The 14,315-nt window shown below is 40.0% G+C and overlaps 1 protein-coding gene across 2 annotated transcripts in view; it reads right to left on the reverse strand.

Moving 5' to 3' along the window:
- Positions 1–742: 742 nt before the first annotated feature.
- Positions 743–14,315, reverse strand: part of pigg (phosphatidylinositol glycan anchor biosynthesis class G) — a 33,376-nt gene continuing 19,803 nt past the window's right edge. For both annotated transcript variants that reach the window (XM_041797839.1, XM_041797838.1), the window contains 4 exons: positions 13,229–13,420; positions 10,487–10,796; positions 7,071–7,234; positions 743–1,770 (listed from right to left, as the gene is read on the reverse strand). In XM_041797839.1, the coding sequence (XP_041653773.1) occupies positions 1,548–1,770; positions 7,071–7,234; positions 10,487–10,796; positions 13,229–13,420 (889 nt within the window). In that variant the 3' untranslated portion in view covers positions 743–1,547. The remainder of the gene's footprint in view (positions 1,771–7,070; positions 7,235–10,486; positions 10,797–13,228; positions 13,421–14,315) is intronic.

Below are 14,315 nucleotides of genomic sequence, written 5' to 3' on the forward strand. Positions count from 1 at the left end.
GTGGTAAACTGTCCTCCAGGTTTTTGTATGAATTCATACAAAAAATGCAATGTTGTGCACATTGTAGAAAGAATTGGACAAACACTGTGTGACGTCAGCCATCAGCTTACAATAGGCAGACTCAAGCAGCTCTTGAAGCCAATCCGCGGCGGCTTCCATATTGAAATTGCGGTCTCGACAGAACTTTGAATAAACCTAATGGCCCGCTCACGTTTGGTCTGTTGAACTAGGCTGTAAACCAGTTTATTTCTAGTGTAAAAACCGGCTGTTTAACATGTGTCCAGACGGGACTTCCGGTATTCCTGCACCCAGCCTCATGTGGACACTCGCGGTATAGCACTATTTCCGCATTGGCTTCATTTTTCAGGACCAGAGGTTGCCACTTGAATGATTTACGGAACACAAATGCTGGCCTCAGCAGTGGGCACATAATTCTCAGGATGCTTTTCTGAGCCCAACGCCTGCACCAGGTTATGTAAATGACTATTTTAACCAGACTGCTTTGATCCCAACCTTAATATCCAAATCCAAAAAAACAAATTGTAATTATTTGATTTAGTATCAGAAACAAAATCAAGGAAAAATTGAAAAAAAAAACATTTTTCATCATTTGGTTTGGTTTTTAAAACAGATTTGTTGTTAAATTATCAATCAAATATGAAATGAACCATGACACACAGATGATGCGTTTTGTAGGGGGAGTTTCCTTCATGTGTCCTAAACAGACTGTTAGCCAGAGATTAAAAAAAACAACACGTGCTTTATTGTTTTTATGGATCTCATCTAAAGACTGAGGAAAAATGTAGAGACTAAAGCAAACAAACAGTAGAGACATTCTGCCAGTACAGCTGGGGGATGTCTGGCTTGGGAACCTCATAACTTCCACTCTGCTTTTTGTAGATGATGTTCTGTTGGCTCCTTCAGCTGAGGACCTCAGGAGATATTTGGACTGTTAGTCAGAATGAGGATCATCACCTCCTTTACTCTCAACAGGAGGGGGGGGTGTTCCAGGACAAAAATGTCTCCTGTAACAAAGGCCGATGCATGACGCTCAGCCCAACTACAACAAAGACTTCAATCATAATGAACGGCTGAGAACACCTGAAGGTTGTAGAGTTTATCAAAATCACTGAAACATCACTGATCTGCACTGCCGTCAACATACACACATTTATCTCCAGTGATAATAAATCACCGCTTACAGCCTTAACATTACTCTGCATAGTTATTCAGCTTCACTCTAGCTCTCTGATCCTGAGGTTACTCACAATAAGTTAAAAAGTTACTCTTTCAAAAAGCTGTTCTCACACGTTATAGTCAAAAAACATGTTTGTCCTCAGCAAGAATCCAATAATTAAATATACTGCAGAAAGACAGAAGTACATTCTCACTGTTTTAGGGAGAAAGAGTGCAAAAGAAGGATCCTTTAAAAAAGCAACCTCTCACATTAGCAGATAGGAAGAGTAAGAAGGGTAATGCTGTGGGTGTCAGTCTGAAAGTCCTTCCATAGAAAACTAGGCCCACTGCGCTATTTAGTGTTCCGCTCCTTAAGACTTACTGGAGCTCTGGCTTTGCTCCATGGTGTTGAAGAAGAGGCAGACTCCTGCAGTCAGTAGTAGGTGCATGGACTCGTACAGTAATTTCGGTGAAAAGACACTCCATATGAAGAGATGGTAGCGCAGAACGGTTACCAGTACAATGTAGGCTGCAGCTGGCACGGAGCGTAGCAGGGCTAAGCAGTAGCAGCCATGGCCGACGGCTGCCAGACTCCTACAGAGAGAGAAGGATTCATCAGAGAAGAGGAGAGAAAGAACAGGCAACTCTGACGAAGAGGAAACTTCCTGCACAGCAACTAACAACACCTCTGAGAGGAAACCCAGGTCATCTAGGCCAGTGGTTCTCAACGTTGGGATTGGGATCCCCATGGGGGTCGTGGGATACTAAAAGGGGATCTACAGATGCCCTAAAAAACTAGGAATATTTTTAAATTACACTGTTGCCACTCTACACCGATTATGCTAAATTTTTACCAATTTTGATCAATTTTTCCCTTCAGGTTTGCCAATTTGAAGACATTATTGCCTCATAAAAAACATTTTTGTCCATTTTTAATCTCTTTCCATCACTTTTTTCTGCCTGTTTTTCCACTTTTCAACTAATTCTTGCCACTTCACATCAACGTTGCCTCTGTTGACCCATTATGGCCATTATAAACCACTTTTTAAAACCACATTTATGCAGATTTTTGCCCATTTTTAACCACATTTCACTCTTTGATAGCTCATTTATGCCAGTTTAACCCATTTCTGCCTGTTCTTGCGTCTCAGTTAACCCTTTTTGCCAGTTAACATCAATTTTTCATCCTATTTAAACAGATTTTCCACTCTTTTTTTGGAAATTTAGAGCCATTTCAACCACTTTTTGATCCCATTTTACCACTGTCTATGCCGTTTTTGCCACTTAAACCCATTGTTGCCACTGTTTGCTTATTTTTTTTCCAATCTAACCCATTTCTGCTACTTTTAAAATCCAATTTCACCACTTTTTCACCATTTTTTTGCCATAATTAACCAATTTTACCCATTTTTAACCCATTTTAATTCTGTTTTTAACAAAAGGGATTTACATTTTTAAGAAGAAATTAAAAAAGGAGATTTGTTTACTGATAAAAGGGGTAATTTTTCAGGTTAATTATAATATATGGATTCCACAGCTTAACTTTACAGTAGACCATGATTTTGCTGACCTCCATGGACCCCCAGTCTGGCTGGGCCCCAGAAAGCGCCCTCCTTCATCCCCCTTATGGACGGCCTTGTCTGTACATGACTATTCTAAAATGTGTTCAACCACCTTCCGGTAGAGTGGGGGTCCCCGTCCCTGGCACCTCTATTCTGGGGTCACGGACTGAAAAGGTTGAGAACCCCTGATCTCGGCTACAGAATGTTTTAATCTGATGTTAAAGCATTAAAATACTGATTGTGATGTTTTATCTTAGTATGTGGGTTTCTTTAATTCTCCTCCCACAGGTTTAGAGCACTGTCAGATTTAAAGCTGGAGGAGGAAAGCAGTGAGGAAATCAAAGTTTCTACTGAGATATAAAACAGAAACACTCATGAGCAGCTGAGGACAGTCCCATCAGGGCAACCGTGGGTCAGTCGGTAAAGCTGACCATCTTTGAACTGGAAGGTCGTGGGTTAAATCCCCGCCTTCTTCAGTCACATGACCTGTCCTTGGGTAAGACACCTAAACCCAGTTTGCTGCCACAGCGTGCAGATGAATATGAACAGGATTATCTCATTCTGATGACCACTCCATGTAGTGGGGGGACTCCTAACTGTCTACGGCAGGGTTGTCCAAACTAAGGCTTTGGGGCCAAATGTGGCCCTTTGCCTATCTTTAATCGGCCTGCAGTAAATTCTAAAGCATAAATGAAATATGAACATTAGAACATGAAGCTGGTGCTTGAATGTCCTGTAGATTTTATCAACAGACGAGAATATTTCTGTTGCCTTGGGGGCTCGTCCAGGAAGGAAACACCAAACTAAACTCGTCTGTCAAACTACAGAAAAAAAAAGTTAGTTTGTGAAGACAGTATTTGGATTTGTGTGTGTTTTAGTTTCAGCACTAGGCAGTGCCACTGTGCTGATTCTTTAAACAAACATTTCGACACGACAATCCATTAACTCTAACAGCACGTTAAATTCGCTGGTACATGGAGCGTCATTCTCATTCTGAGTGGGTGGAGCCAGGGGAAGTCAGGGCTAACCAGAAATCTGACTGACCTCCTTAAAATCCTTGAAATGACTTCCTGTTTGCCTTGTCAGCCATTTACCAGCAATTTAAGCCAATCAAATCAACATGCCTTTAACTAAATTAGACTGTATTGATTAACTCTGATATCAGAGGTGAGGTGTGTGAAGGCGGCCGCACCATCCTTAAAATTTCCTGTATGTGGCCATTAGCAGGAAAAGTCTGGACACCCCTGGTCTAGTGGGGTTCAGGTGCATGCTCCCCTAGGAAAAAAATATGGACATTTGAAGGTAAATGCATCAGTCTCATGCAAAATTAAGAGGCTTTATCTTTGGAAATTGTGGTTTTTTTTGTGCTCTTGTAGTAATGAGATCAGAGATGCAGGGATTATAATTTGATTCCAGTTTTCATTTTTTTTTCCTGGTCCATCCTGAGGATAAAAATACTGGATGATACAGATATCCATTCCTTAAAAATATCTTATTGACATAAAAAATATACATATATATATACATAAATATATATATATATACTTTTTTTTCAACCTGGTTTTTATTTCATGTCGATAATAAATAAAACTCTTCCAAACTGCAGTAGGTCACATGACCTACTGCCCAGATCTAAATCAGTATAAGCTCTTGCAGGTGCTATTACCAGCATATACAGTCTAAATCATTCTCTTTTTATGAGCTACTATGGAGCAAACAGAGGTGGAAAAAGTACAAGAGTATAGTACTCAAGAAGAAGTAAAATTACTGATGAACTCAAAAAAGTACGAGCAGCCAAAAAACCTCTGAATAGCTCTGAACCATCTGAATAAATGTAATTAGTTACTTTCCACCTTTTCCTGATAGTCATTTTACCGAGCTGACCTCAAACACATCATGATGTAACTCAGTCAGCTCGTTAAGTGAGCTAATTAATGTAGCTCTTAAACTTTCAACACTAGATTAATATTTTTAGCTGACAGGATGTGTTCTAAAGGTCTGAGAGCAGTTTACACAGAGATCTGAGCAGATAAAACAGGTGAGTGCACGCTATTTTCACAGTCAGATTTATTTTTCTATCAAGCTGACAGTCAAAGACTCTGCATTTTGGTTTAATCTGATTCACAGCGCTGCTGTGCTTTGAGCTTTTGAATTAATCAGCCCGCTAATGAAGCGCTCCTTGTGTGAGGCTCTGAACAGACAGTACAGGAGAGCTCCAGTGTTCTGTAGCAGAAAGGAGCAGCAGCAGTGACGCCCCCAGTCGACCTGTGTATGCTTTTTAAAATTCATATCAGTAAACAAACCTATACTGCACACCAGGGGTGTCAAACTCAAGGCCTGAGGGCCAAATCTGGCCCGTGGTACAGTTATACCCGGCCCACAAGATCATCTCATAGTTCTATTGTAACTGACCAGCTGGTATGAGGTCTGCAGATTTACTACAGTATAATTACAGTATATACTACATATAAACTCATGCTACAGTGTAAACCTAACCTTTGAAAGGTGAAAAAGTAAAGAGTAGAAAAATGTAGATAGAAAGTCAGGAATGTGGAAAAGAAATCAATTTCTTTTCATTTCATATTTTCAGTTTTTCATCTCACAATCAAATTTATTGTTTGACTTTTTATTTCATATTTTAACCTTTTAAATTCACAATTTTGAATTTTTACATCAAAATTCAACATTTTAAATTCACAGTTGTGAATTTAAAGTCTTATTTGGACCTTTTCAACTCCTAACTTTGACTTTTAATCCCACATTTTGACCGTTTAGACTCACAATTCAAAATTTTACCTAATGTTTTTACCTTTTAAACTCATGATTTTGAATTTTATATTATATTTTCATCCTTAAAACTTCCAATTTTAACATTCTATCTCATATATTTTCCCTTTAAAATTATCATTTTGACTTGAAATTTTGTGAACTAATAAGCTAATAATAAGAACTAATTAGTAAGCAGCCAATATAAAACAGGCAGTTAAAGAAAAGTGATAATAATTTAGAAAAAAAAGAGAAAAAGGGAGGAAAACAGTTAAAAAAGGAATTATAACAGAAAGAAGAATGGTATGATATCTAAAGAAACGCTTTCACAGTTGATCATTAAATAAGTAGGCGCTTGTAGAAGGATATTCAATCAGTAAAAATGAATAGTGAAAACAAACATGTGCACACTCTCTCATATTTGTGCAGAAAGTCATGCACAGAAATATAAATATCCACACATTGATGCAGCAGTCAGACTAAGCCGGGGTTCAGTGTCTTACTGTGAAATGTGGCTGCAGGAGCTGGGGTAGAAGTCACAGCCACCTGATCTGCAGCTCCTTTATACTCATATGAGAGGCAAATCTTCAAAGAACTGAGACTGAGCCGTGCTGCCTTTGAATTTAACTTTGAAGTACCTTGACCTGGATGTCTGAGCACCTTTACACCATTAAAAACTACTGGTGCCGTGTTCTGACAAAAGCCCCTCCCTCTGTACCGAGCTGATGTGAGAAAGCAGCGATGAGAGGACTCTGATTTTAAGGTCTGACTTGGCTTACTTCGTTTACACTTGGCAGGCGCTCATGAAGCAGTCTGGGCACGAGCACAAATAATTTCCCTGTTGTAGGTAATGTGGGCCTATTAATAACAATCAGAAATGTTTGATATTTGCTGAAATTAAATGTGTGGGAAGCTTCGATATAAAACAGTTCACCCCCACACTATCTGAGTCACCGTTGTTCTTCACGTTCACCGGTCACGGTTTACCGCCTGCCTATTGTTATTAATGAGCTAAGGCAGTTTGGATGGGGATTTGGCTTAATCCAAGGAGAAACCACTGAATGCTCCAGGACTATGATGTGTTTATTAGTAGCTATAACGGCATAAATCACCAGTTTTTCACGATGCCATACGTTTATTTAAACATCAGAACTGCCAATGGGTAAAATTTACCCGGGCTGTTCTTCAATTATATCTTACTTAATGTGGATTCAATTTTAAAGACTGTAAGTCTTTGACTTTTCCTTAAAGTTTGTTTAGTAGCACCTGGTGTCATAAAAAAATCTTTGCTTGAACCCAAATTTTGTTAATAGACATTAAGTCCGAAGATGATTTTCTATGTGACGGATCATCTTCCAAGTCCAAGTTTACCTGCTGGCTGTTTTAGGTATAAAGAGATTCATGGCCATTCTAGTGTTAAGTGGGTGAGACGAACAGTTACCTACACAGCTGTACAACAAACTTCAGCTTTAAATAAACCCCACTTCAAACTGCAAATGGAACCCCAACTTTAAACGCCCTTGTTTGAATTAATGCCGCTGGAGTAGAGGTGAAACAGTCACTTACCTCTCTCTCTCTGAGCTCAGGTAGCAGACCAGGTGACAGGCCCATAGAAGAGGCCCTGCGTACGTGCTCAGGGCTGTTAAGAAGATGGCAGGAGCTTCTATGTAACTCTCCAGTCCAACAAACCCCACGGAGATGTCGATGGTGTTAATGTTGTTTGAATTTCCCTGCAGAAGCACAAACACATTTCACGATCAGAACTGCCAAGGCCAGGAATTTACCAAAGCAGACCAGACAGACACAGAAGTCCATGAGGGAAGATTTGTAGGAAATTTAGAGGGTTTAAAGAATCGGTACTTTGATTGACCCTTGGTTCATTTATATCTATTGAAATGGTTTAATTTTCTTTATATGCTCCTTATCTTTCAGTCTTTAGTAGGGTCGAATGATTTAGGAAAATAATTTCATTTTTATTTCTTATTTTATTTTCCAACAAACAAGTATTAAATCCTCTTATATTAAACCCAACACAATATTACATTAAAAAGGGCTGAACAATTTAAAAAAATAACTTATTGTGATGATTTTGACTCGTATTGCAAATCGGATATGAATTCTTGTATTGAAGGGAGTGAAAATTTTGGTTTCATTCTCATATTCAATAAGAAAAACATACAAAAATGAAGGAAATAGGATTTTTTTGCTGACTATTCTGAAAAAAGGGAACTTGATTGATTGGATGATATGTAATGCATAACGTCTCTGCTGCAAAAAAAGTTCTAAAATTGGTATTTTGACACAAATTTCAGGTTAAAGAAATATTGCACCTTCTGGGATTTGAAAATTGCAGCGGGCCATACTGCAATTTAACCTGTAACCTGACACGCCAGATGGATTTATTTCACACATCCATCTGGAAAACCTTCAATACTAAGCGTTTGGGAAAGGGCAGAGGATTTGAAAAAAACTCTGAGTGTGATTGGATGAATGTTCTGTCTGTCACATCTTTATGGGCCAATCAGAGCAACAAAACACGTGACGTAGCAGCTACCTAGGAATAACGCAACCATGGCGACTGTAGACATGTCAGTACACAACTTTTGTCATTTTTGAATAGAAAACAACTCACTGCTGTTCTTTTTCTTTTAGCGAAGAAATGTCATCAAGTTCTGATAAAACTGGCGCTTTAGCAACATCCACGCTAATGTCTTCCACCATAATTGTATCGGCCTGGTGTTGCTACTTGCTTACGTCACAACTCTGCTGCGCCCGAAAGTACCGCCCCTCGTCCCTGATTGGTCCTGTCACTTTCTAACAGGGCCCAAACAGTTCAGACAGGAGATTTGCGAGATGGATTCACCACTGATGTGGCCCCCGGGCCTCCAGTTGATGATAAGTGGTTTAAAGGGATAATTCTGTATTTTTTTAGTTGGGCCGTATGAGGTATGAAGCAGTAGTAGCATTAGCCTCCAGTGGTTTCAGTGAGCACTGCTCCTTTAAGAAGGACTTGCTGGTTGTACTGGCCAGGAAGCTAGGCTATCCAGTGAAACAGATGGGTACAGTTTCTCTATGGGATTTAGCAAGTTTATGGTAAAAATGGGCCACAAAACAAATGTACTGCTACTGAAAACTTTTAAAGCATTTAATTTTGTACCCAGGAAACCTCTGTGTTTCTGTCACTATTGTACATGCAGGCTTTGGCTAATAGTAACATGCTCTAGCATTGCAAAACAGTGGCAAAAACACAGATGCTTTCTGGATATGAAATAAACTTCTTCAAAAAAAATTTTTTATAGTGCATACATTTTGTGGCCCGTTTTTACCAGAAACTCACTAAATTCCTGAGAGAAACTATACCCATCTGTATAGCAGTGATCATCAACTGGAGGCCTGGGGGCCACATCAGGCCTCTCAAAGCTTCCCATCCGGCCCCCAGAGGATTTTTCAATTCAGAATATTTAAGAGGGTAAAAATACGACATGCTATTGTTTAACTCTTTACCTTGAAGTTTAATTAAAACCTTCAACCTAGTGGCTCATCAGACAAGAGGTCCACCAGTTTTTCTGTGATTTGGCATATTAAACACAAACTTATTACTGAGGGAATACTGTTATTACTGTTCTCCAAGAGCACCCAACTTTGATTTATTATTGAAGAACCCCAGTTCCACTGAGCAGCCAGTCAACCCTCTCATTTGTTCTCTATATACTTATTCCTGCTAAGTTGCAGTGTTTTTAATCAATTTTCCACATAAGGCTCCATTTTCCTGTTTTGAGAATCTCTATTGATCTGTTTCCTGCATGTTTGGCCAATCAGGACACAGCATATTTGCATCAAACTCAGTGATAAACATCAAGAGGGATCAAGAAATATGTAGCTGAAATATCTCAATCGCCCCCTTGTGGCTGGCTGCAGTAACATCCACTGATTTTACTGTGAAAGGCTTAAAGTTCCATTAATTTTGAAGGAAATAATATCTTTAAAGAATATTTTAGTTAGATAAAAATACTGATTTTAGTTTAGTTTATTTCAATGTCCGGCCTCTACGGTGTCGGTCAAGAAAAAGCCGGCCTTTGTGAAATTGGAGTTGATGACTCCTGCTATGTACCTCATATGGCCCAATTTAAAAAACTCTGAAATATCCCTTTATTAAAAGACCCACAGAGGGTCTAAGACAACTGAATATCTACTGCACTGTTCTGACCAGTGAAGCCCTGAATGCAGCGGTGAGATGATGCAGAAGGAAGAAGATACTGAAGAATGTTCATGAAAACTGGATTACAGCATTAGTCTCTGTTTTTAACAGCTATACCTCATTTACTTTAGTTTTCACTTTAGGGCTCTGTCACCATGCATGTCTGTTGCTATTAAACAAAAATAATTGAATGTTGGAGCCTTTAATATTTGGTATTAGACAGTAAAAAGAGTATATATTACAACAAAGCTGGATTTATAGAAATAATAGTAATAAAACTTCAATCACGAATACAGAGCAGTGATCATTAAACTTCCCAATACTAAAAAAATGTGGAGATTTACTCATCATATTTGATGCTTGATGCATGTTATAATCATATTTTTTAATTTTCTCTTTAAAGCGCCCTACAGCAGAATTTTTACTCCCATTTAGAGAACTGGAGGTCTACATTTGGTAATGTTGAGTCTCTGGTTGATGTAGTTAAATTCTAACACTTTAAAAACAGCTAAAATAGTCAGATGAACTCCATGAACCAGGATAACAGATTAAATTCTCTGCTGCCCTCTGATGAAAAGACTCCAGATAAACTTTATGGCCAGAACTGTAGGACAGATGTAGGTGGGTGTTTTAAAGCCCCCTGCAGCTTCACACACATTAAAAATACGATTAAAGAGACACTCATCAAAGCTTGTACCTTAAAGGGGCTGTTTAACCTTTCCTCCAGCTGTATCTGTGTTTTCTAGAGATGCCCTTTAGCAGAAGCATCCTGAGTTTTTCTCACCTGGAAGTAAAAGAAGGCCTGACCAAACCAGTAATGCATGATGGTGGTTTGGGCTGCATCGTAGTGGAGCTTCTTCCAGATAAACTGGGCCATGAACGTCTGGACCAGCAGGCAGCAGCACAGGACCGGCAGGTTATGGGCCCGAAACAACAGCGAAACCAACAAAACCAAGCCGCTGTAAATTTCCCACAATCCCCTGCTCTTCAGCTTGGCATCAGCTGTGATGATCTGGGAGCGTAGCAGGTCCTTGGTGCCGGTGAAGAGGATCCCCAAAACAAACACGTAAACGAAGCGAGCCTCCACCGTTCCCCTGAACGACAATCGTTACACACATGGTCAAGATTTTTACACATGAATGCGGGAGAGCAGCAGCGCTCTGAGAGGGTCTGGAATTATGATGTAAAGGATGAACAGAAGACGCCAGCTGATGCATGGACATGTGATAAAAACAGATTATTTATGTCTGCACAACAACGACATAGCTGCACTCTTGGAACAGAGATTTTTATTCTCACTGAGACTTTCCTGGTTAAATAAAAATAAAGAAATAATCCATGATGCCCATGTCTTTCATGCAGACAGGTGAGGCCACATACAGGTGAATCCTGAATAAACTGGCATGACAAACCCCAAAGTTAAGAAACAATTCAGCATTTCAGGTAAAAGAATTCTTAAAAATCAGATTAATCTAACCAGAAAACGGCCTTTCAAGAGTGTTCTGTCTGAGGTTTTACCTCTAAAATTAGAATTTAAAGCTCATTATCTGATTATCTATTAACTACCTAATGGAAAATTGCATGTGTTATTCACATATGTGAAACCTCAATTCCAAAAAATTTGGGTCGCTGTGTAAAATGTAAATAAAAGCAGAAGTCAATGATTGTCAAATCTCATAAACCCATATTTGATTCAAAATAGAACAGAATCAACAGATCAGGTGTTAAACTAAGACATTTTAACATTTCATGATAAATATTAGGCTCATTTTGAATTTGATGGCAAAAACACATCACAAAAAAGTAGAGACAGGGCAACAAAAAGCTGGAAAAGAAAGCTGTAGGAGCATTTTCGTACTAATTAGATTAATTATCAACAGGTCAGTCACATGACTGGATATAAAAGGAGCCTTTTAGAGAGGCAGAGTCTCTCAGAAGTACAGAGGTTCAAAATCTGTGAAAAACTGAGTCTACAAATGGTGGAACAATTTCAGAAAAAATGTCTGTGAGCAAGGGACAAGGCTGAAGGGGCCCTCAGGGGCCGCTGCATTAAAAACAAGCATGATTCTGTAGTGAAATCACTGCATGGGCTCAGGGACATTCCAGATATCATCGTCTGTCAACACAGTTGGCTGTGCCATCCACCAATGACAGTTAAAGCTGGATCATGGAGAGAAGAAGCCATATGTGAACAGGATCCAGAAACACTGCCATCTCCTCTGGACCAAAGCTCATTTAACATGGACTGAGGAAACATGGAAAACTGTTCTGTGGTCAGAGGAAACCACAGACGCCGTGTCCTGTGGACTAAAGGGGAGAGGGAGCATCCAGCTTGTTCTCCTGGCTCAGTCCTAAAGCCTGCATCTCTGATGGTATGGGGTTGCATTAGTGCCTATGGCATGGGCAGCTCTAACATCTGGAAAGGAACTATCAATGCTCCTACATCAGTAAGAATGGGACAACATTCCTCTCCCATCAGCTGGTCTCCTCACTTCCCAGATGTTTACAGACTGTTGTTAAAAGAAGAGGGGATTCTACACAATGGGCACATTGGGAAACATGGGCCTGTCTCTACTTTTTTGAGATGTGTTGCTGCCATCAAAATCAAAATGTTAAAATGTCTCAGTTTAACATCTGATCTGTTGTTTCTGTTCTGTTGTGAATCAAATATGGGTTTATGAGATCTGACCTTTATTGACTTCTGTTTTTATCGACACTTTCCAAAAAAGTTGGGTCACTGTGTAATCAGAGTTGTGTATAACTAAGTCAAAAACATCCTGACTTTATTAGTAATGTGTGTCCTAACATTTCTGCATAAGAGCAGCGAGGAATTTTAATGGTTTGACAAAATATCTAATGTCCCAACTATGCTGCAGTATTTTTTTAGACCAGTGGTTCTCACTGGTGGGTTGGAACCCAAAAATGGGTTGAGAAATAAAAACCAGTTCAGCACTAACATGATGGATGTAAGGGTATTTAGAGAGTCTGAATATAAGGAGGGAACAGTGTTTGTTTCTCATTAGCAGAAATTCTTCTGTTCGTTTTAGGAGTCAGCACCCAACTTCTACTAAAGAGCCGCTCTAAAGGTGTGATTGATGGAGTTGGAGTGTAAATGTTTTAGACTTTAATAAACTCAATATTTCCTCTGTGCTATGAAAATACAACTGCTACTGTCATCTGTTAGAGACCACAGGAAGATTTAGTGGCAATTTGACTACTAGGACTTTTTAATGTGGGAATAAAAGCTCTACATACTGACTGTCTAATGTTTTTAGGACTTCAGGGTTCACTTGGCTTGGAAGATTCAAGAAAGAGAAGAGATAAAGTGACTTTTTTTCTTGCATTCTTAGTTTATGAGATGTGCTCCTGTATCTTTAAGACTCATGCAGCACTGCAGCCTGCATGATCATCTCTATCATAACGGCCGGCTCTGCTGCTCTTAGATTAACTCAGAGGAAACAGACACAAATCTATCAACTTTCACAGCACCTAAACATATAACCAAGCCCAGGGGATGAAGACTTACTTGGACACAGGTCGACCAGAGTGTTGCCAGGGGAATAAGACATTTCCGACAGCAGCCCGGTAGCTGTAAACACCCAGAAGTCCGAGTGCCAGGGCGACCTTGGACACCCATGAACAGCGTCTCTGGACCAGCAGGTAGATCAGGACCAGGCAAAAAGCAGCCAGCAAAGAAAGCACAGTCCGATGTTCAGCGCTAGGAAGAGGCAACAACACAAAAAAGGTGGGATTCTTTGGAAATATCAAAGAATACATTTACAATATTGCTCTATACATATCTACATTTCCTCATCTTTATGAAAAACACTTCAGACATCATTTATCAAACTTGTGCAGAACTGGTTGTAAAAATCGGTCCCTGCTTTCTTCTCCTCCATCATCCTCACCTTGCCCTCTGTCCCTGCTCTCTTCTCCTCCATCATCCTCACCTTGCCCTCTGTCCCTGCTTTCTTCTCCTCCATCATCCTCACCTTGCCCTCTGTCCCTGCTTTCTTCTCCTCCATCATCCTCACTTTGCTCTCTGTCCCTGCTTTCTTCTCCTCCATCATCCTCATCTTGCTCTCTGTCCCTGCTTTCTTCTCCTCCATCATCCTCACCTTGCCCTCTGTCCCTGCTTTCTTCTCCTCCATCATCCTCACCTTGCTCTCTGTCCCTGCTTTCTTCTCCTCCATCATCCTTATCTTGCCCTCTGTCCCTGCTTTCTTCTCCTCCATCATCCTCACCTTGCCCTCTGTCCCTGCTTTCTTCTCCTCCATCATCCTCACCTTGCTCTCTGTCCCTGCTTTCTTCTCCTCCATCATCCTCATCTTGCCCTCTGTCCCTGCTTTCTTCTCCTCCATCATCCTCATCTTGCTCTCTGTCCCTGCTTTCCTACATCACCCTTGTCTTGCTTGCTTTCCCTGCTTTTTCACTTATGTGCACAAAAACAGATAAACACACTTTTCCCTTTGCCCCTCCCGTGTACAGTGGGCCTGGGTAATCAGCAACACTTCCTTAGGGATAAATGCCTTAGATATGCATTCAGTTGACACTTCATTGGGTTGAGTTTAGTCCCAAAGAAATCAGTACAGACAGCTACAATTAATAAGACA

The sequence above is a fragment of the Cheilinus undulatus genome, linkage group 10, assembly GCF_018320785.1.
Source record: "Cheilinus undulatus linkage group 10, ASM1832078v1, whole genome shotgun sequence".
NCBI lineage: Eukaryota > Metazoa > Chordata > Actinopteri > Labriformes > Labridae > Cheilinus > Cheilinus undulatus.